Below are 22,738 nucleotides of genomic sequence, written 5' to 3'. Positions count from 1 at the left end.
GAGGCTAGGTCACACAGCACTGCACTGCCGTGGCCACTTCGCTCCCATGCCCTGGACCTTCTCATTCCCCCCCCCCCCCCCGTAGCACTCACCACTTTCTGAGACTGCCCCCACCTGTCAGAGTGTGCTCCCCGAGGCAGGATGTTGCCAGTTTTGTTGCATCCTGGGCAAGGTGTGTGCTCCATAAATACTTGTTGAGTGGGTGATCGGCTGTCAGCCACGAAGACCGTCTCAGCTCTTTATCATAAGGCTAACGCTTCGAGTTCTCTTCCTGCACAGCCTGCCTTCGGTTAGGCGTTTCTTTGGGATATGTAAGCACGGAGTCAGCCTGTCCCAGCCTGGCCTCCCCACGCGGCCCCTCCAGACAGCTTCTCCTGGCTCACATCCATGTTCTGGCAACATTGTCCCCTGAGCCAGAAACCTGAGCATCATGAGTATTCCAGGAGGCGACCAAGTCTCGATGGGCTCTTGGCCTCCCTTACTCCTTTCCTTTCCTCTCCATCTCCACAGCTGTCCCTCCCTCCTTGATTCCCTGTCTCTGAACTACCCTCTACACAGCTGCCAAAGCCACTGTTTCTAATGTGCAAATTCGGGGCTGCTCCTCCTTTGTTTAAACTCTGGCAGTTCCGCTGTAAGCTCTTACGGGAGGCTGTCCCACCTCCAACATCGGGCCCCACCTCCTCGGGCCAGCCCCATCCTTGCTTGCTGGAGACCCTCCCAGGGTTTGGATCACACCAAGTGACTCAGCCTTGGCAGACGGTGGGCTGCTCTTTGGCACGGGAGTTCATGCTGCCTGGAATGCTGGTCCCCTGGTCCCTCGGACCAAGTCACCGCTGGCATTCTAGGTGGGACTTCGGCCCTCGTCCTCTTAGGGCACCCAGGGTTCATGGGCACCTCTAACCCTCTCACTGCACAAGCCTCGCCGCACTGCCATTGTGAGTTTACTCTCTGACTCCCTACTGGACTGCTTCTTTTGTGGGTTCCCAGCCTGTCATCTTTGTCCCAACCCCACCCCCCAGCCCTTTCGAGGCAGAACCTGGGGTAACGGGTCACACTCAGCCTGCTCCTGAATGAAGAGGCAGGACCTATTTTGTGTCTGTGAGCAATGTCCACCAAAGTGATGTTGGGAAATCCCAAGCCACACCCTCTCATTCATGAATATGGATTTCCCAGCTAGGGGACACTGCTGGGGGGCAGGGGGAACCAATTATTGGAGGAGAAGGGAGCCAGAGGCCAAGGATTTTGTGGAGTTTGAATTAGTAAACAAAGGCACATGACGAAGGGAAAATTAACCAGGAAATTGAAGGGACATCAGCCAGCTTACCTTTAGTCCAACAGGAAAGGAACTCACTGAGCCTACCTTATGAGCAGTTGCAAGGTGGGGAGGGATGGGGGCCCCCCTGTGGGTGTCCACAGCTGCCCAGGTGTCAGCAGGCTTGACCCAAGCCCACTTTTCACTGGTCGGTGAGGATGGGGACGCACCCTTGTTCTCCCTTGGGGGCTCTCACACTGTGGGGCCATCTCTCTCCCAGGCCAGAACCCCTGCTGGCCGCAAAGTCCTTGGCCACTCTCCTCCAGTCTCCATTCTTGACCTGGCTCTCCCCTAGTGCTAGGCAGGCCCACCCCTCATTTCTCCCGCACAGGGTGCTGGGATGATGATGACCAGTACAGGAGGTGGGCTTTGAGGAGCTAAACTTGTGACCTAGATAAAAGATGGTCGCTGAGGAAAAGTTTAAAATAAGGTGGGGTCTGAGCTGTCCTTTGTCCTCATGCTGGATCAATCTGCAGGTCACATGAGACACCAAATGCTACAGAAGGCCCTGGAAAGGCCTAGAGGAACTACAAATGTAAGGGGTTTTAAGCTTGCAGATCCTTCTTTTACAAGTTTTATTACAAACCCATTAAGAATTAGCGGGCGGCAATGAAAATGCTTCAGTGAGGGAAGCCGACCTAGTGGTTGGTCTTTGCGTCAAGTTTAGGCCACTCCCCTTGTCTGAGTCTTGGTCCCCGGGCTGTAAACTAGGGCTAATGAGTACCTCCCGGGTTGCTGTGACGATTAGCAATACCGACCAACGACGGAGGGACGGTGCTTGTCACGTAGTAGGTGCTCAATATTTAGGGTTTTGTCCCCAAGCGGCGAATTATTTGTAATCAGCGGCTACAACTCGTAGAAATTACCTAATTTATCAAGAAGAAAACCGACGGAATGAACATCAGCTGAGCGCGAGCAGGCAAGGCTGAGAAGCACGCCCTGCCTTTTCCGGCAGGAGTTTGCGCTCCCACTGACCCGGGCCGCCGCCCTGATCGGGATCCCGGGTCGCTCGGAACGCGGAGCCCCCGGCCCCTTTGCCCCGGAGCGGTGACAACCAGGAGACGGCCGGGGGACTCGCCCCTCCTGGACTCTCCTCCTAGCCGCCCCTGGCCCCTTCCCTTCCCCGTGGTGAGTGGGCTCGGGCGATCGGACCTCCACCTGGCCAAGGGGTCTCCGCTCCAAGATGGGTGGGGCGGGCCCAGGCGCTGGAAGGGGCGGAGTCGGCGGGCCATTAAGGTCGCGACCCCAGTGCGGCATCTCCTTGAAGTCGTGTGTGTGGCGCGGAGTCTTCTCGCGGTGGCGGTCTGGGGGCCGTGGAAGTGAGGGGGGAAGAGCGTGGGGTCAAGGCCGACAAGTGGCCGACCGGGTGTCCAGGGCCGGACGCGGCCCCTTTAAGACGCCGCGTCGGCCCCGCCCCGCGCCGCACCCCCGCCGGGAGCCGCGCCACGTGACCCGGGTCTTGTGACTGGCCGGGGGGGAGGCGCGGAGGGGAAGCCCGCGGCGCCCGCCTCCGAGAGGGGCCCAGCCCCGCAGCCGCCGTCGCCGCCCGCGAGGAGCGGGTCCCGCCGCCGGGTCCGGGCGTCCGCGCGAGTCCAAGCCGGCGCGGGAGCGGGAGTCCTTGCGGGAGTCCGGGCGGGAGCCGGGCCGGGCGCGGTGGGCGCCGCCCGCCATGGACCACAAGCCCCTGCTGCAGGAGCGGCCGCCCGCCTACAACCTGGAGGCCGGCCAGGGCGACTTCGCGTGCGGCCCGCACGGCTACGGCGCCATCCCCGCCGCGCCCCCGCCGCCGCCCTACCCCTACCTCGTCACAGGTGCGCCCGGCGGCCGGGGACTGCAGGCCGGTGGGGCCGGGGTCGGGGCTGGGCGCCGGGCCCGCGGCCCCAGGAGCAAACTTTGGGCCCGGTCCCGTGGCGACCTTTAACCCCGAAACCAACTTTTCTCCGGACGCCTCCTCGGCGGGGGGCGCGGCTCGGGCGCGCTCGGGAAGGAGGGGGGGCGCGCGGGCGCTGCCGAGGGGCCGCCCCGGGGCCGGGAACGCTGAGCCCGTGGGGACGGGTGGCGGGTGAGTCTCCCGCACTGGGAGCCCGCTGTCGGGCCCTCAGCCGACCTGGGGGGTCGCGAGCACCGGGCCCGCCCGTCCCGGGAAGCGCCGCGGCGCTGTTTCCCATTAACTTCGTTAACCGGGTGCTGTCTGCAAATTAGCACCCAGTAAAGCCCATAGCGGGCACTTCGTGGAGGCGGGCCGTTGTCTGGATTTTGGAAGGGATAAGTTTGGGTGCAGGGGATGGGGGGTATCGGGGCGGGGGGACGGCAGGAGAAGTAGCCCTCAAATTTGCCAGTTTTCCTCCCGGCCCCCTTCTGATGTGCCTTCCTGCCCACAGGGATACCCACCCACCACCCCAGGGTCTACAACATCCACAGTCGAAATGTCACCAGGTACCCTGCCAATTCCATCGTTGTCGTTGGAGGCTGCCCAGTCTGCAGGTATGTCACAGGCTGGGGGCTGGCCCCCAGAAGCCTCTGAGAACACACCCCCAGAGCCTCAGAAAGGCAGACTCGCTGGGAGATGGGCCAGTCTTGGGACAAGCTGCTGACCTGTGGTGTGGGAGAGCGTGGGTTCGTTTGTTCTTAGGTCTAACATTGTTTCATGGGTCATCGGGCAGGGGTTCCTTTTGCTGTGGAGTTGAGTGGTTTTGGGGCCCCTTAGTCTGAAATGAGTGGGATGCAGAAATGTTAACACCTGGTGTCCTTGGTTCTGGGATCTGCAGTTGAATCTTGAAGCTGGTGGAAGGTTTTGTTTTGCTGGAAAGGGCAGTTAGAAGTGCCCTGGCAGGAGAACCCTGACTTAGATGGCCAGTGTGTCCAGTGATCCGGGGGTCCAGGATGCCAGGGGAGCAACATCCATGGCGGAGCCATTAGCTGGAGAAGGATGGAAACACCGTGGGTCTTTGTGTCGGGCAGGAGCCGTATTTCATATTCTCAAACCAAGCCTCCAGGGTCTCGTAACTTTTTATTGGGTCTGAGATGCAGCTAGCTACGTGCTTGTTCTGCGTGGGTCATGAGCGTTCAGATTCAGCTAAGACTTGGTCCTTGCCTGCTTGATGCAAGAGTGCGGGTCTTCAGCTTGTCTGGGAGAAGGAAGTTGAAGTCTCTGAGATGGAATTGAGAAACGCTGGTTTACACTTAGACTTAACGTCAAAGGTGTATCTGGAAGGCCCAGAGTGGAGTCAAGGGGGAAGTTAAAAGATTTCAGAATCGCAGGGCTCAACGGTGTGGGCCGGGGAGGGCCTCACAGAGATTGGGAGGAGGAGGCTGGACTCCCAGAGTCAACCGTGTGCCCAGTAGAAGGGGCCGTGGGCTGGCTGGGGATTTCGTCTGTAAACTCCGGACAGGTGTGTTTTCTGATACGGCCTTTGGGGGAACATGAAGGGGGTTGGGGGAAAGAGCGATGACTTGTACCCTCCTGGACCCCATTCTCTCCACGGGCACCTGGCGGCATCACAGGTGTTGGAGTTTGAAGGCACAAGGGTGGGAAGAAGGGACGCGGCCTGGGAGCTCGCCGAATGCTGCTGGGCTGGGCAGGGTTTGGTCGCTTGTGGAGAGAGCCACTGGGAGTCGTGGGTGGTTATGTGCAGAGGTGGGTGATGGGAAACCCTCTGGCTTTGGCTTTGAGGTTGGTGCTGGGTGCTCAGAGCCCTGGCACAGTCCTAATGTCCCCTCTTGGGCCAGCTGGAGGATTCCAAGGGCCTGTTTTTGGGCAGGAGAATCTTTGAGTGATCTCCCAGGTTTCGGGAGGAGGATCAGAAGGTGTCTGGGGCAGATCGGTCTGGCTGGGATTTCAGCGTCTCCACGCCATGACTGCGCGTCATGTCCCAGGCACTGCTGCGTCTGCTGCAGGCGCTGTGTTCCGATCCTGGCCCTCTTTTCCCTCTTGGGAAGTGGGGGTGTCGGGGTGCTCTGTGAAGCCCTTCCTGGCCCAAGCACCCGGGCAAGGGCCCCGTGGCTGCTGCCGGGTGGGGAGCACTTTCTCGGGTTACTTCCCTTTCCCCGGGGTGGGAGCTCTGTCATTCCGGAGGCCTGTGGCTTCTGCTAACTGGGGTCCCAGAGCCCCAGTCCTGCAGAATCTGGATCAAGGTCAGCTGCCTGAAGGCTGAGGTGTGGGGCGCCCGCACCGGGGACAGGCTTTTTCCTTTTTATGTTGGGATCACCATCCTCCCTGCCTCTGGGTGGGAGTAGTGACGAGGAGGTGCTCTGAGAGCGTGTTTGGGGACTGAGTTGGGACCAAACGCTCTTGATTCCCTCTTGGCCCGTCCCCGTGATTCCCTCTTGTGTGCGGACTGAGAAGGATGGATGCTGGCAGTAAGGGCCCCCCTAACATTGGGTGTTTCACGCTTGCGTGTGCCCGTCTTCCGGCCGCGGTGCCCTCCGCTGCTGGAGAGCGGGTAGTCCCTTGGCCCCGCGAGGCCTTTCTCTGCTTTTGCAGCATGTGGAGTGTGGGGCCAGCTTCCTAGGCAGCGGGCGGGGGAGCGGGAGGCATGGGAGATGGGCAGTGGGAAGGAGGGAGAGGCTGGGCGCTTCCCGGGGGAGCGATCCTGTGGTTTGGGGAGTGGGTGCGTGGCCCTGGGGCGGCTCCTGTCTGCGGAGAGTGGAGAGGTGTCCCCTGGGGCACAGTCCAGCTAGGCCACTGTCTGGCATCCAGACTTGGGAGATGGGCCACTTGGCATGTGACTACACTGTCTCCCTTTCCATCCAGCCAGCCACGCTCTATCCCCTTCCCTTCCTGGTAGCTTGGCAGGGCTTTGCCCAAGTCACACGTCTGTGATTCCTTCTGAGTGAGGCTTGGCGTAAGAGGCCTGTGTCACTTGTCACTTGGCCATCGTCTTAAGCAGCCTGACCCCATCTTCCCTTTTTAGTGGGCTACGAGAAAGCTTGTCTTTGGAGCCCAGCAGGTGAGCGTGCTCCTCATTTCACCCCTGCCTGTCTGCATTCAGCGCCATCTTGCCCAGCCAGGGCTTTGGCCAGGCCCCGGCCTCTCTCAAGCCGGTCCTGCCTTGGGGGATGCAAGGTGAGGGGAGGTGGCAGCCCCCGGAGTCTGGGATCCCAGGCCTGGCTGCAGTGGGGCCGCCTGTTGGGCAGGCTCTCTGGGCAGCATGGGTCAAAGGCCGGAGCATGTATAAAGCAGCAGGCGCAGGGCCTGGCCTGCCCCGGGCTCCCCACTGACACTGGCCGGGTGTCACTGGGTGTTTAGTTTTGGCGGTAACCGGAGGGGTGCGAGGAGACCCAGAAATGAGTGCGGCCTTGGAAGCCGAGAAAGGCTCAGGGAACAGCCGTCAGGGTCAGATGCTGCCCGGAGTCAGAGCAGTCAGGTCCCTGTGGCACGGGGTGGTTAGCACAGAGGGTTCTGGCGACCCTGGTAGAGCCATGGGGGCAGAGGCAGGCTGAGGGTACGACACAGGGCATGGGGGGCAGGGTGGGGTGTGTGGAGGGGTCCTGAGAGGAAGGGGTCTGGGACGGAGCCGAGGGTGTCTGGACAGTGGGCTGCGGGCAGGGGGCAGAGGGGCCCTTTCCTATTATCGGGGCCCCAGCTCATCCGGCATCTACGACCGCAAAACCAGTGTTGCGGCCTTGCCCTGACGGGTCCGCTGGGCCTGGGCTGCCTGGAAATCCCGCCGCCAGGATGGGCCCTGCCCATGTCCGAGGTCCTGCGAGTTCTGCCCGGCTTGAGGGGGCAGCACCCGGATGAGCTGGGACTCGTGCCCTGGGCTGTGCTGGGCAGGGCGCGCAGCTCGTGGGAGCACCCCGAGGAGTGCCGGGGGCCTGCTCTGGTCCACAGCACGTCCCGCAGGTGGTCCCCCCCACCCCTCCGGGCACCTGCCCTGTGTGCTGCTGCTCCGGGCGGCCCGTGTGTGGTGGAGGCCGTGGGACAGCAGAAGGCTGGACAGAGGCGCCTCCCAAGTGGTGGTGCTTTGGGCATCTGGTCCCCAAGCTTGGCTCCAGGCTGAAGGGCCACCTGGAGGAAGTCCTCTGCTCCCTCTTCCCTGAGGAGACGTGGGCTTCCAGTGAGGCCGGTCTGGGGCTGGCTTCCGCCCTGAGTAACTGGGGACAGTGGAGCGCTGCGGCAGCTTGTGACCCTGAGTGCCCCGGGCTCCGGGGCGGGGTTGCTGTGAGGGATACAGGACGTGCTGACCTCTGGGGACCTGCAGCCAGAGGGACGAGGGACGTGTGGGGGCTGCTGTTCGCGGGGCAGCTCAGAACGCACTCCCGTCGGGCCACTCCGCGGTCCCTCGGGAGGCCGGAGCCCCGTGCAGGCCCCGGCCTCGTCTCCGTCATCGTCCTGCTTGCCCGCCGAGAGCCTCGCCAGGCCGCTCCCGGCCCATGTCGAGTGGCCGCTTTCTCCGTAGGGTCAGAGTCAGGAGTTAGAGAATCGTTTTCAGAATTTGTCAGTTCCCAGTTTCTCCAGCTTCCACATCCTTCCCTGACTGCCCCCCCCATCAAGCCTATTGCTCAAGAATGGGGCGGGGCCTTCCAGCCTCTGTGGGGGCAGCTCCCTCAGTTCGGATTCTGAGCCAGTTGAGAGTTGAAGCTCGTTCTGAACTGATTGGGACCTTTGAGGGGCAGGGTTTGGAGAGCAGAGCGTGTGACACCGTTTGGGAGAGGCTGACAGGAGGCAGCCTGGGTCAGGATTGTCCCCGGGCGTCCCCTCCCTCCTGTGGTGCCTTGGTGGGGGGGGGGGACCAGCACCCGGCACAGGTTTGCTCTGCACCTGGAGTCTTGCTCCGTCAAGAGTGGCCCAGAGATCAGATTGTGGTTCTCAGTTCCTAAGATTGTGGATCTTTAAAAACCGTAAATCACGCCGGCGTTGTCTTTGAGGTCTGGGGCAGTACCCGTGGTCAGAACATTACTGTTTGCAGCAGGATGGGAATGTTCACGGGAAGTGGATGAATGAGCACCGTACGTGGCCACGAGTTCGTTCAGGTCACAGATGGTTGCCAGGCGAGTTTGTTACAAACCTAGAAGAAAGTTCCTTCAGAGCTTGTTATCGTTTGGGAGAGGTGTGCGGGCCCCTGGGCTGGCAAGTGTGGTGCCCGAGGGCCGACCCCGTGTTTGTAGGCATCCGCCGGCTGTCCTTGTTCCTCATGCTTGAAAGCGTGTTAGGTTTGGGAAGGTGGTTTGGTCACAGACTTGCTGGCAGGGACGGTCCCCATCCCTGAAGGGAAAGGCCCTTGCTCTTCCTGGAGACCTGTGGCCAGGCCATCTTTAGAGTGGGGTGGAGGCGAATGGGGGGAGCTGGGGCTCCGGCCTGGGGTGTGGGCCGCGGGAGTGTGCATCAGACTGCTGCTCACGGAGGGCAGAGGAGTGCGTGGAGTGCTCCGCCCGAGTGAGTGACGGCTGTGGACGGAAAGCGCCGCGGGTCTAAGCGGCAGGCGGCTTGTGTTCTCGTGTCCGGGAAGCCCAGGTGGGCCTGGTGGGCCCGCGGTCCCCACTGCTCTGCCTTTTCAGTTCCCAGAGCACTTCCAGAGCTGAGCGAGGGGAGCGCTGGGCTGAGACGGTGTTAGGGCTGCTGGGAAGCCTGGTGCTTGGGCAGGGCCGGTCCCCAGCCTCACGGGCAGACAGGGCCTGGGTGTGTGCCCCCCACCGCCCCCCGGGTTTCCTCCAGCTGTGGGCCGCGGAGAACCAGGGAAGAGGCAGGTGGGGCAGGCTGCCCACGACAGCCGCCTGCCCTCCGACGGGCGGTTCGTGTGCCAGCAGCACCCGTAGCTCCTGCCCCAGCCTAGGTGGGTGCTCAGCCAGGCAGTCCCTGTCCTTGGGCCTCACTTGCCCCTAGAGGGGATGCTGGGCAAGGCACCCTCCTAACTCCTTCAGAGGGCAGGCTTCTCTGGAAGGTTCTCAGCTGGTGCTTGTGACCCAGCTGTGAGGACTGGTTCACTTCCTCCCTGTGCTTTTTCCTTGGGAATTCTAACCGACCACGTGAACTGGTGTGATTCCTGGGATTTCAGCTGCGGGTGGAACTTCGGTAGATGCCAGCCAGGGAGGAAGGAGGCCAGGGGCGCCTGGGTGGTACCAAAGCCCCGAGTGGTCCCAGGCCGCCTGGCCGCCTCCAGCTGCTCTCAGAGTGGCTTGATTAGCTTCCACAGTTGCAGGGGCTGTTGGCGAGGGCTGTGGACAGAGCAGGTGCGTTCCTGTCCCCGTGTGTGTGGCCCAGGGTGTCCCTGAAGCCTCACCCCTGACTTTGGCGGCATGGCCTCTGGTGCTTTTGCAGGTGGGGCAGGTGTGAGGTGGGCTCTGCACAGCTGTGTTTGGACTCCCACGGGCAGGGGCAGCCATGGGAGGGCCAAGGAACAGCGTGGGGACCCGACGGCCTTGGTAGTCCTTAGAAAGGGGACTCCTATTATAAGACTTTCGTAGCAGTCTAGACAAGAAAAGGTAACTCTGCTGACGGAAATTCAGGCCTGTTGATTAGCTTTCCCTCAGATCTGGCCTTGCCTGTGTCCAGGCTGACTGGGCTGGGAAACTCCGGCTGAAAGAGTTCCACAGGGGTCTTTACTGCGGGACTTCTCAGAGCCTTTTTTTAAACTGTGCACTGTGACTCCAGGACAAGGGGGCGCATGGCAGGGGGGAGTTTGCTCAAATTAACCAAAGAATTCCTTTTCTTTTCTGCAGAGCTTATCGGGGGAACTGGTGTTTTAGGACAGGCCCCTTGGGAAGTAACGCTAGTGGGTACTGTCCATCGTAGACATTTAGGCATTCCTTCCTGAGCGGGGAGGAAGGGAAGTGGGCATCGGGTTTGAGTTTTTCTTTAAGCAGTTGAAAAACAGGCTTCCTCCTGGTCTAGATAAGTCCTCAGCCTGGTGCCCGCTCCGCAGAGCTGGGGCGTGGGCTGGACGTGCAGCGGGGTGGGACGGCTGTGTGCAGTGGCGGGGCTCACAAGGGACGGCAGCAGGTTTGGCATCTTGAGGGGAGGACACCTTCTGTTGGGTGCTTCATCGTGACACTTGACCTTCTATTAAGTTGAACCTTCCTCCTCTGCACACAAGGTGGCAAAACGAGCAGCAGCTGCTTCTAAAACATTGTGGGCACAAGAGATCCACAGGAGATCTTAGCAGCGTTTGAAGACAAAGGAGCTGAGGTGTGGGTAGAGGAGGAAGTGGCTTCAGGAAGCCTGAGGCAGCTGGGGTGAACGTGGGGGGGGGGGGTCACCCCCTGAAGGCCGGCTCGCTCTGGTAGTGCGGGGGGGGGGGCAGGTCTTTCTGCTTACTGGCCCAGCTCCTGTCACCTGTGGAGACCCTCCTTTCTTCCTTCTCAGTTCCCAGCCCTGGCTGATTTGGCATATTGTTCTGGTGAATTCTGGTGAAGTGCCTTGTTCACAGCCTCCGCTCACAGCACAGTGGACGAGGCTGGAGGTGTCCCTGGCCGCCTGGGGAGGAGCTTGTTTCCACTGACTTTGCCTGGTTCTCTGCAATGTGAAGCATTGCTCATTAGGGCTGAGCTGGCTAGTATGGTTATTTTCATTTCAGTTCTGTGTCCAGAACTTTCCAGAAGTAGCTTAAGAAGCAGTGGCAGAGCTAAGTGCACGGCTCCTACTTCCCATCTTTGGGGCCTTTGAAAATGACCCTGGAGTGTGAGTGGTGACTCCAGGTCACTGAACCTACACTCCTGGCACATGGTTGGGGTGATAGCCCGTAGGCGTGTGTGTTGTGCCCACTGAAGATGAACTTGACTTTGTGAAGAAATGGAGATTAAATTTCTCAAGATAAGTGGTCTTTTTACAGACATTGTGAATATGGCTGATTTTAATCTTTCACTAAAATCTATTGTAACCTTCTCCCAAAACCATTTTTTCAGATTTTGGAACGGAGAAAGATCAGTTTAGGGGATGGAAGAGTAAACCTTCAACAGTGGGGAAAAAATACCCTAAAATGATTTGGTTTTCTTGGTCTAGTTTTCAGAGAGACAAGAACTTTAATAGAAACTAGCATTTGCTGCTGCTTCCTCCTTTTGTAACGGAGGAGCAGGACGACAAAACAGGGTAGGTAACGTGGCGAGTGAATGTTCTTGTCGTTACAAGTGAGGATTCCGTCGGTAGCTTCCCTCCCCTTCACACGTCGAGCGGCGGCGGCGAGCAGTGGCCCGCCTGCTCCCGCGTAACGGGCGCGTTGCTGGGGGCGAAGACTGCTTCTGGGAACAGGGTCGCTGAAGCACCAGGGGCCCTCTGTCCCCTCTTGTGCGGGGCTCTGCCAAGGGCCCTAACAAACACGAGTGCCCCTCTTCTCTCCACAGAGTCGGGGTTCTGGAGGACTCCTTCACCTTCCTGGGCATCTTCTTGGCCATCATCTTGTTCCCGTTTGGGTTCATCTGCTGTTTTGCCTTGAGGAAGCGAAGATGCCCCAACTGTGGAGCCAACTTCACTTAAAGGGACACCACCTCTGGCTTTCCTACATCCAGCTGTCTTTTTCTAATGTAAATGTCGTGTACAGTAGCTTTATTCGATTAAGCTTTCAGGACTGTTTTGTAAAGCGAGGTGGGATAGACGGCATGAGCTGCGGTTTCGTGGGCGCAGGGGTCACAGCGTGGGGACACAGCAGCACTGCTCCGGGGTGAATGACAGCTCAATAAAGCACTGCTTTTATTTTTTGCAGTCTTCAATTTGAGAAAGGTGAGAAATACTGTTTTAAATAAATGAGATTCATACCATTGTTAGCTGGTTCTGCTTATTCAGTGTGCGCACACTGCTGCTTGTGTGAACAAGCTCACGTGCGTGTTGGAAACTGTGTAACCAGACTAGAATACCATCCCCATCGCCTGGCTTCGGCAGCGTCCGGCTCCCGGCAGAGCGCGATCTAGTCCTCTGTAGACAGTCACAGCTCGAGAGTGTGCTTTCCAACTTTTTATTAATATGACAAAACATAATACCTTGACATTGACAGAGCACGCACCTGTGCCCAGGACCTAAGACAAGCTGTCCCATCCTCGGTGAGTGCCCCCCTCCCCTTCTGTGAAGGCGGAGACGGGTCGGGTGAGCCAAGGGAGCCCGCAGAGCGCACCTGAGAGTCACTGTAACAAAGCCGAGGATCCCGAACAGCAGAGCTCTGGAGGCTAAGGAGGCTTGAGCCCCCACCGCTGAAAATACTGCACTTCCGTGAACCCTCCTCTTACTCAGATGGTGAGGGAAGCAGTGGACCCTGAACGAGCTGTGACGGTGATTTCTTCGTTGGCTGGAGCGTCGTGTCTCAGGACAGGTGTGCTGTCTGCCATCGGCACTCAGCCCGACTCGGCCCTGGAAGAGTAGCGCTTGGTGGGGTGGCCTGGGTCGCCTGGCGGCCAGGACAGGACCAAGAACGTGAAGTGTCACACGCTTCCACTGGTTTACCTGCATTTGACCGTGACCACTTTCAAGTTTATAGAAAAATGTTGATTTTATGGCGAAACCAGAGCAGCTGTGATAAATACGGCCGTCTTTGCCCACACAGTATAACGGCCCGGGTGTGCGTCATGACCCTGCACTCCTCCAAACAGGGCCTGCCAGAGGTAAACTCGGCCACTGGCTCAAAGTTTCCGGTTCTGAGGGTGTGATGGCGGGTCTTGGATGAAACACAGACCTTCCCATCCCAGCCACCAACACGCAGGCTCCCGGCTTTCCACGTGCTCTTGGGGGGGGGGGGGCAGTACCTGATTCAGAAATGGAGAAACTTGGACCCCAAGACGTTTCCGAGTACACTAGCAACGGACGCAGCTTCAGTCAACTAGCGTAGTGAGAGCACCCTGGGGTTGCTCACGTGGGGCCCTCACCGCAAGTCCGACGCTCTGAGCCAGGCCCCCGTGCAGTCCAGTTGGTAACTCTGAACTGCCCAACTCCGGAGCCCCTTGGGTGATTATTCTAGTACTAAACATCATGGCTGTGACAGGGACAGGCAAAATGTCTCTACGCTCTATAGCTGTGTCTAAATCGAGGGAAACTTGGAGATTCCTCCATCTTAGGTAGCTCTACATTTGATTAAACAATTTAAATTTTTTAAGTTAAAAAATTAAATTTTATATAATAGTCTCATAATTTATATTGCTAACAATTATGATTTGCATGCTAATATGCAAATTTACACATCATTTCCTTTAGATAAACGTCATAATGCTAGGTAAGAGCACATGCTTTATAAAATAAAACTGTGGTCTCCTTTGCATTCAGGTGCAGAAAGCCAGTCATGAAAGCACAGACTATCCCTTACTCTGGCTATTAAAAAAAGTAATCAGAGTATTTAAAAAATACAGTGAGGACTGGAACCAAATTTACCGTCTTCTGATGAACAGAATATATTTTAAGTGACTGAGCTAATCACTGAACTATTACTTCTTTATCTTCTTACAGACAGAAATGTATCAGCCCAACTATGTTAAATTGAGAGAACGCATTGATTTGCTCAAGTAGAATACAGTTAAAATCAGGCACCTTTTGGCGAAGCTTTACAACAGTTACCGCGCACATCGACCAATGTGTATCATTTTGCAAGTGAGAACTTAATGCTGGAGGAACTGGAGTTCCCAGACCCTCTCCTCATCGGATGATGGGCGCTGAGCGATCGTTTGTCACGGTCGGTCGGAGTTTCACAGTAGCAAAGGGGTTTTCTCCGCTGCAGGGGAAGGAAAAACAAGGCTGCAGAAATACTACGAGATGGAAATTTGATTTTAAAAGCTATGAACTACTGTTCTTGCTCTGTGAAATTCTATGGCTTCTATATAAAATTCCGGACATTTTCTGAATGAACGTTTCTCTGTGGCAGTTCTCTCTGTGCCACCCACCTGCTACAGAACTCTCCAGAGCTGTAGACACTGTAACGGGAGAGCCCACCTCACTGTGGCCCCTGTGCAGGAGAGGGGTTACTCGGGAGAGCCACCTAGGACAGGGTCTGGATTAAGTTGCCCGACACAACTGTGACCAGGGCTCCCCCCTTTGGGACCTGGGCAGAGGCTGGCAGAGCCTCCAGGCCCTTGTCCCCAGACTGATGAGAACAAGGTGGCCGTGTCCTCACACCCCACAGGCCCAAGGCCTCTCAGGGTCAGGCCTCCTGGGCTGCGCACTGATGAAGGCCCCCACGCACAAAGGTTAACATACCTGAGGAAAGGAGGCTTTGCTGTCCCATTTGCATCGTTCTGTGAAGAAGATAAGGGTGAAGTTTATGGAAGGCTCATGAAATTGGGACATTTTTAATAAGACCCAAAGGTAAAGCCATCTAAAGCATAAGGGACTCTATGGCTAATGCCTGTTTTAAAAAGTGCCCCACAGTCTCTGTCCATTTGAGACCATCTCAATGTCTGTCTAAAGTCACTTAAAGAACAAGGGCAAGAACAGAAAACCTAAGACACGGAAGGGCCCTCACAAGCACTGAACGACTCTGACTTTGAGGGAGGCCAGCATGTGCTGCTCCCTCCTCACTGGTGGCCCTTTGGCTGCACTGCATGACTGCAGGTGATTTTTTGGGAGCCTGAATGATGCCGTGAAAAAAAACAGTAAAAATAAAACCTTGTTGGGTTTTGGTGTCCACAGACTGGTGTCAGCAGTGAGCCAGAGATCTGGTAGGACGTTCCGGAAGGTGAGGAGATGGAACAATGCCCACACTGTTTTTGCCTTTAGGAACCGCCAGAGACCGGGGAACGGGGGGGGTCTCCCAGTGTGGCCAGGGACCACGGGGGTGCATGTACCTTCTGTCCTTATCTTCCTATAAGCTTGCAGGCTTTAAACATTTTGCTTTAAATCTGCTCTGGCCGTTGCAAGAAATCGCTGGCCCGAGCTTGTGGGGCTAATTCTCTAGACGGCGCCCAGGAGAGGGCAGTGTAACATCGTCTGAGCCCTAGGCCGCCCGCCCAGCCGGACAGTCCTGTGAGCTCCCAGGCCTCCTGTGGTCTCAGGGTCTCTGACCAAACAGCTCCTCTCACTTCCTGTTGCCAGCCTGGGGGTCGAAGGCCATACTTGGAGGCGGAAGCCCAGGTCAAGGCTCTTTCCGCATGGCTCCTCCTGGGTGCTGGACATACAGACTCGAAGTAGAAGAGGGACTGTGGGCACCCGGGCCACTTCAGACCCGCGCCTGCTCTCTCTAGCTCTGAGGACCTCCAAGCGTGACTGTGAGCCCTGGGGCCAGCAGGTCAGCAAGATCATCCCGATGGGGAGCCCCAGCATTAGGAGGCAACCCCAGTCAGCCCTGCACCCCGATTCAGTGTCTACTTTTCGTCACGGATGCACAAAGCAGCTGCCCTGCTCAGCACATCCTAATAGGGCTTTAAGTGGTTGCAAAGCGGTTTCTTCCTAGTCGGCGTGCGCTGCTTCCCCAGCAGGTCTCAGAGTAAGTCATTTCTGGGGAAGCGCTCAGACTCTATGATGGTTACAGGCTAATTTATAATTTATTTTAAAAGCACCAGGATGCCTGCCACACGTGCTCAGACCGCCGGCTGCGGTGCCCGGCCTAGAGCAGAAAGCTCCTTGCGGGGGAGGCACTAGATCCCACTGGGAAGAGGTCCCCTGCGTCCTCCTGGCCTGGAAAGCACACTTCCTGCCAAGCCAGACTCCCCAGGTGTGGCCTCCGGGGGGCACACAGCCCTCTTGCTCCTTGATACCCTCCCTGGAAACCTGCTTGCTGCCTTTCCTTGGCGGCGGAACTGTCTCCTCGCCGGGTGCATCCTTGAGAATGGGGAAAGCTCTGTACGCCCTGAACTGGGAACCAGACACGACCCTCCCTGGAAAACCCACAGCTGTCTCCAGGGGAAGGCCTGAGCCTCAACTGACCCAACTCAACTTTACGAGTTTAGCTACATTTTTGTGAGCTGTGCCATCCGAGTACTTGCCCCAGACATTTGAGAGAGTCACACACACACACACACACACACACACACACACACGCGTGCGCGCGCGTGCGGCGGCCGAGATGTATCACAGTCCACCGACAGTGAAGCGGCAGGAAGTAACAACTGTGAGGGAGGACGGCGAGAGACACTAGGGCAGCCTGCAGCCACGCGGTGCCGGGCAAACCCGCGGTGAATCCCGCGCCCCAGAGAACCTCCCCCACCGCTGCTCCCAGCAGCACGCATGCACACAGTCACTGAGACCCCCCCCCACCACCACTCAGAGCGGTCCCATCAGAACGGCCTAAACGTCCGTCACCAGAAGGGACAACCGCCGTCCATCCAGTGAACGCCACACAGCAAGGAAGCGCCATAGGAGGGTTCGCCGGAGGACCTGGTGACCGAGCTTCGGCCAGTCTGGCCTGTGAGAAGGGAGTGTGTGTTGGGGGGTGTCTGGGGGCGGGTAACGTTCGAGTTCTTGACCTGGTGCTGGTTATATGCAGTTGCTTTGTGAAAAGTCACCCATTTTCTGTACATGCTATTCTTCAATGTTTACTGAAAAACAGGGCATTTTCAGAAAGGTTCCTCCCTTTAACGCAGCTCCACTGAGCCCACTGCCGTGGTCACAACTGACCGCTGTCCCCAAACCTGCCCCTCCTCCCGTCCCCTCCTCTGTCAGTGAAACGCACCTCCCGGCCACATGTGGCCCTGCTCTCACTCCACCCAGGAGGAAAGCTCACATCCCTCTCAGCAGCGTTTTCAGGATCTTTCCACCTCAAACCTGACCACACAGCCCCATCCCTCGTGCTGGGTGGCGCCACAAGTCCGTCTGTCCTGCCGGCTGCCGCTAAACATTCCAACCGAGCCTGTCCCTCCACTGCCTCCCTTCGGCCGTGTCATGGGGTTTGGGGTCCCTTGTCTCTCTACTTCCCAATCCCGTCTTTCCCTCTTCCTTTGTCCTGTGTCCCTGGACCGGACCTGTCTCAACAGGGCTCCTGCTGGCCTCTCCGCAGGCTGGGAGCCACCTTCTCTGCACGCACAGTGCATGTCTGCAGAGCTGACCACCCAAGGTCCCAGAGGCAACGGGCAGAGGGACTCCTTACTCACACTGCGGGCCCTGCTCAGAGTCAGCACCGTGGATCTCTCACCTTTCCTCGGATTTCACAAAGACCAGAACCCGTGGCTTGTAGGCACAGCCAGGTGCAGGTCCCCTCCTGGCAACCTGACTCAACACAACAGGAGGTTATCGAGTGACAAAACCAGGCAGCAGCACGGGCTAGGCCTGTCGTTACGAGCGCGGAACAGGTTACCCACAAGACAGTAGGGGTAGTGACGGCCTTGGGCCTTGTCCGCAACAGCCCACAACCAGCTGATTATGGCCGAGTAGGAAAAGGCAGAGTGCGGACACATCTTGTGATTCCTTGCCCCAGAAAAGCTAAAAACCCGAGTCCACCTTGAGTGGGCACTGTCACATGCTGTCTGTTCCACCTCCCCCTCCCACTGCCCACATTTCTGCTCGGGTGTCCACTGCGTGCCAGTGTGCCTTCAAGGGGACTCCTTGGTCCCACCTTATGTGTGGTCAGGTCAGCTGAGACCACCCAGTATAGCCCGTTTTCTGGCCACAGGTAGACACTCAGGTGAGACGGACCTCTGTGGCCCAGTGAGAATGCTGAGTGGGGAGCCCTGTGCTGTGGTCAAACGGAGCCCACACCCCAGAATCCAGGGCGAGTGATGAGAGGGCCCCGGGGCGGCCTTGGTACCGACCCTCTCTGGGCTGCTGCTTCCATGAGGCAGACCGTTCCCTTCCTGTCTGACGCCGCTGGAGGTCAGCTCTTACCTGCAACACACGCAGCCCTGACGCCAGTCCTCGGCTGTGCGCTGACCTCCCGAATCATAACCTCTGAACCAGTTCAATCCCTTTATTCCTCACGTGGGGACACTGAAGGCCTGACAGGGAAAAGCCAACTGCCCTGGGGCAAGGGCTTTCTGAAACCAAGGCGTCCACCCTGGAGAGCAGATGCAGACCAAGCCGCGCACCGGGCCCCTCGCTCACGCAGCGCTTCCGGCTCTTAGGCAGTGAACACTGAGAAGCAAGTCTGTGTGGAGCGGAGCTTAGTTTTTCAATAGCGTTTTAGAGCCTGGTTCTCCGTATGTCACAACTCTGCTGCAGCGACAGTAGAGAAACGCGTGACCTTCAGCTTCAGTTCCGGTGATCCCCCGGCTCCCAGCCCCTCAGGGAGAAGTTGGTATCTCAGAACATCACAGGGCAGCCACAGAACTGTAGGTTGGTGTGTTCAGGAACATTCTCTACAGTAGGCGGCTCCCAGGCCTGGATGTTCAGTGTACTTAAGCCTAAGAATCCTGGTGTTCAAACAAAACTCTACGTGTAACTGGCATTAACGAATGGTTGTACGTAAAAAATATGTATAAAAGCATTAAGATGCTTTGCCAGCTGCCACGGATCCCAGCATTTGGCTGAGACGGAACATGCCTTTCCCCACCATCATCGGCTGGTTTAAATATTTTAGTTTAGGAAAAATAAATTATCAGCTGGTTGGGCGTAAGAACTTGAGATACGAAATTCCAGGGCCGTGTCCCCAGCCCACAGGGCTACCATGCAGGCCTCAGTCATGCTCCATGCTTCTCAGCCATCACATTTCTAGATCCGGTTTTTAAATGGAACATTGTTCTGTTTTGCATGCTCTATACCTGACCGTCTAATATGGTAGCCACTACCCATATGACTATTTGCATTAAAATTAAATACAAATACAAATTCCTTGGTTGCATATCCTCTCTTCCAGTGCTCAACTGCCTCTGTGATCAATGGCTACTGTCCTGGGCAGCCCGGTTCTGGGACATTTCTATCAGACCATAAATTCTCCACTTATCGCCTTCACCCACGCCCCGATGCCAGAGGATTAGATCCTGTGCCTCCTCTTGCGAGAGGCTCCTAAGACCAGGTGGCCTGTTCCAAGGACAGCAGTTTCCATGGCTCCTGAGGTCATCTCTTTGGAGCAGAACCAGTTCTTCTGTCCTTCCCTGTGGCGGGCCTGCGTGTTTCAGTCTTGTTCTTGGAGCTCCTGATCTGTCTTGACAGCGAGGGAATGTAGTAGTTTCTGGGACGCGATGGTGTCAGCAGAGGCGGCACTCGAGGGTGTCCACGGATGATGGGGTTTTTCTGCAGTTTGCATAGGACCTTGAAATACGACTTCAAAACATGTTCGTGATAGAACATGTTCGTGATGGACCATAAATCATTTAATCTCAGTGTGCATCTGTGAAGCACTGTGTACGTACTTTGGGTGATTACACTCTTCATTCCAAGAGAAGATGCTCTTCATGGTCTTACAGATAAGGAACAGTGAATGTCCTCAAGAGGGTGATGGGGGAGGGAGCCGTTGAAGTCATGGCCAGCGGTGCCTGTTGAGGGAGGCCCTCAAACCTTGTGGCCTTTGCTGATTTTTAAAAGCCAATTAATATCTTCTTGTGACCTTTATTAACTGTCTTCCATTACCCTCCAGATCACAAAGACAAAAAGCAACCTCTCGGTTCCTCAGAACACAGCACACGTGGGACAGTGGTATTTGTCTTATCAAGTGCTTAGATGGGTGGGGCACTGATAAGCGGAGAGTTGAGGTTTTAGAACTTTCTCAATCCGCTGAAGGACCTCCGGGTCCTGCGGCTCTCCGTCTCTGCGTCCCCCTCTCCCTCTCCCATGGCCTCCCAGGCCGGGAGGTTAGAAAGCTGGATTGGGCCGTTTGCATCGCACACCAGCCCGGGCAGCAGTGCCGGGGCTCGCCTGGCACTCACAAACGCTTTCCGAAATGAGCGAGTGCTCTGATCCTCCGGTGTGGGGGTGCTGGGAAGGGACGGTAAAATATAATGAAGTGCTAACAGTGGTCACCCTGGAAGTGAAATTATGGATATTTTCGAGCAAAACAAAACTTCCCTGGGTTATTTTTATAAGCAGAAAAAGTGTTATTTTAAATTAAGCTATTTTAAATAAGGTGTAATGATTAGATATTTTAATTTTTACAAACTTGGACTTTGCTCTTTAACTTAAACCTGCAGCTGCGACTGCCAGGGGGATATAAAGGAAACCTCATTTCAGCATCTGTTTATCCAGCCTATGGCAACAACTGATAAAAAAACATTTATCTGTTTGCTTAAGTGCATGGGATAAATGTTGTTAATTGGAGAGCATCCTTATTTCTGTCTCAAGAGTGGGATAATTTATCAATTTATTTGTATTAGAATTTTATTTTTTTTAGATTCTTAAAGAAGTTTATTTTATTTTGGATTTTATTTATTTATTTGAGAGAGCACAGAGGGAGAGGGAGAAGCAGGCTCCCTGCAGGACCCCGAGACTGTGACCTAAGCCAAAGGCAGACGTTTAACCGACTGAGCCACCCAGGTGGCCCTGTATTAGAATTTTAGACAAAATTTTCACAATGCCACTTCCTTCTATGTTTAATATAGACAAATAATGAAATATATAAATACACCCATGGAAGAAAAGTTTTCTTTGTTTTCAAAAGTGAGAAGAGGGGTCTCTCAAATTGAAGGTACCTTAAAAAATCATAAAGTAACTTCATCTTTAATGAACACAATCATACTTATAGGACCCTGATTATTTTACATTATTCAGAACCTCCCAAACAACTTTTTTCCTAGCAGTTACATGTGTAACTTAAGTGCAGATAAGAATGTTTTTCTTCCTTTCTTTCCTTTTCTCTTCTTTTCTTTCTTTTTGAAGCAAAGTTTATTGGGTGATAGTACAAACTCCCAAAGAGGAAGGGGACCCAAGAGGGTTGCCCAAGAATGTTTTCCTTTTTTAATGTTTGCATGTCAAAAATCTGGAGCTCAAGATTATATTATCAAAAAAACCAACCAAACAAAAACAAACAAGAAAACAACAAATAAACCCTCCAAAAATACATTAACATGAGCAAACCAGAACTGCTTCCAGAGTTAGGACAGAACAAGGGTTTCTCCCAAGGAGGCTACACCAGTTGGTCACTAGCTCTGTCAGTTCTTACCTCTTGAATAACTTGTCACCCCTTCCCATCTTCACTCCCGCCGCCCTCTCTCCCTGGACGACTGCACCGCCTCCTGCCCTGCGCTCCAAGCTCCAGCGCGCACCGAGGACCATCTGCAGAGACCACCCAGGAGGACGGAGGAGGGACAACATGCAGCCCAGACTTCCTGGCTTGGTGTGCTTCTCTCCTGGCCTATCCATCCCACCACTTATCTGGCTGTGGCCCTGGACCGCACCCAGCCAGAAGGCACATCTGGAAGGCTCTGTGTTTTGTCAGAGCTCGTCCTTCAGAACTCGGCTCAAATGCTTGCCTCCAAGACGCCTCCTCTGGTGCTTGCCAGGAGCCTGAGCCCTCCTTTCCTCCTCTGTCGCCTCTGCCCCATGCACCTTTCACACAATTCCAATAAACACACTGTTCACTGGACTCGACTCCGAGGCTGGCCTTATTCCTATTTGCTTCCCTGGACCACAGTAGCTTGTCACTTAATGCTCAATGGATGAATTCGAGCATGAACGTCTCACTGTGGTCCACAGACCCCTTCTAGGCGGTACACCTTCACCTGCCATCTGGCTGTGTTAAAGAAAGAAGTATGGCTGGTCAGAGCAGCTGATGCCACAGAAACATTAGTCACCCAAGTGACGTGACCTCACTGCAGGTACTGACTCTATACCTCTCTGAAGTGCTAAACATGCCTTTACTATGGGAGATCTCAATTATTCAGAAAGGAGGTCATCAACATTCATTGTTCTGACACGCGCAAAATCAATGACAACTAAAATCACACTGGAACCCACACCCACAAGAAGGGCATTTTCATTAGATATTTGGGGCTTTTAAATGTTATATGAAACCAAACATTAAAGGCTGCTAAAATGAAAGACTATAAAAAGTCTTCTGGCCTACAAGAAAGAAACAGGGGGCCTGACCAGATTATCAGGGCGATGCTGGCCTCAGAATGAGTAGGAAGTGTTCCCTTCTCTTCGATTTTTAGGCAAAAGTTTGAGAAGGATGGTGTTAGCTATTCTTTGCACGTACAGCAGAATTCACCAGTGAAGCCGTCAGGTCTGGGGCTTTGTCGGGAGACTATAGATTACTGATCATGAAGATGGTCTGAGGTGGGGAGACGGGGCTTGGGGTGTGGAGCTCTGCCTGGAGGCAGCCCTGGGATAGGACGGACTGGGCACACACAGGATGTGAGAGTCAAGAACTCCGGCACCCATGGTCAAGGTGGCATGGGCAGCGGCTTCCACGAGGTGGCCACAGAGCACAGGATCACCTCCTGAGGCAGCCCCATCCCAGCTCTCAGGAGAAAGCTACGTGCGTAAAGCTGCTGCTCTGGCCCAGACCCTCAGTTTACTAGACAGTCTCAGCACTTTCCAGGGCGGCCTCCTTACACTGCCCGTCTATTATGATCCAGCCAAAGGGGTTTAAATAAAGTTAGATCTCATTTAAACAGCCAAATGCGAAATAATATCATTTTTGACTACACTGATAAATAGGATTTTTCAAAGTATCCAATTCAGTATAGTAAGAACTGCATCAATGCTTTCGTCATAAA

At 55.8% G+C, this 22,738-nt stretch overlaps 2 protein-coding genes across 2 annotated transcripts in view; one reads left to right on the top strand and one right to left on the bottom strand.

Moving 5' to 3' along the window:
- Window positions 1–2,792: 2,792 nt before the first annotated feature.
- BRI3 (brain protein I3) lies at window positions 2,793–20,996 on the top strand. The gene is made up of 3 exons (XM_026516269.4): window positions 2,793–3,123; window positions 3,694–3,796; window positions 11,591–20,996. Exons 1-3 carry the CDS (start codon window positions 2,982–2,984, stop codon window positions 11,721–11,723), a joined length of 378 nt encoding a protein of 125 aa, XP_026372054.1. The 5' UTR covers window positions 2,793–2,981; the 3' UTR covers window positions 11,724–20,996.
- Window positions 12,185–22,738, bottom strand: part of BAIAP2L1 (BAR/IMD domain containing adaptor protein 2 like 1) — a 91,494-nt gene continuing 80,940 nt past the window's right edge. Inside the window, exons 13-14 of the mRNA XM_026516268.4 lie at window positions 14,418–14,455; window positions 12,185–13,935 (exon numbers count right to left, since the gene is read on the bottom strand). Coding sequence (XP_026372053.2) covers window positions 13,860–13,935; window positions 14,418–14,455 — 114 coding nt within the window. The 3' untranslated portion in view covers window positions 12,185–13,859. The remainder of the gene's footprint in view (window positions 13,936–14,417; window positions 14,456–22,738) is intronic.

The sequence above is a fragment of the Ursus arctos genome, unplaced genomic scaffold, assembly GCF_023065955.2.
Source record: "Ursus arctos isolate Adak ecotype North America unplaced genomic scaffold, UrsArc2.0 scaffold_2, whole genome shotgun sequence".
Taxonomy (NCBI): Eukaryota; Metazoa; Chordata; class Mammalia; order Carnivora; family Ursidae; genus Ursus; species Ursus arctos.
This window is presented reverse-complemented; position numbering and strand designations above follow the sequence as displayed.

Bases quoted from the DNA above. Each gene is read 5' to 3' on its own strand.
- BRI3 (XM_026516269.4), top strand. From the start codon at position 2,982: ATGGACCACAAGCCCCTGCTGCAGGAGCGGCCGCCCGCCTACAACCTG. The intron at 3,124-3,693 runs GTGCGCCCGGCG...TCCTGCCCACAG, and splicing joins CTACCCCTACCTCGTCACAG to GGATACCCACCCACCACCCC. The intron at 3,797-11,590 runs GTATGTCACAGG...TTCTCTCCACAG, and splicing joins GGAGGCTGCCCAGTCTGCAG to AGTCGGGGTTCTGGAGGACT.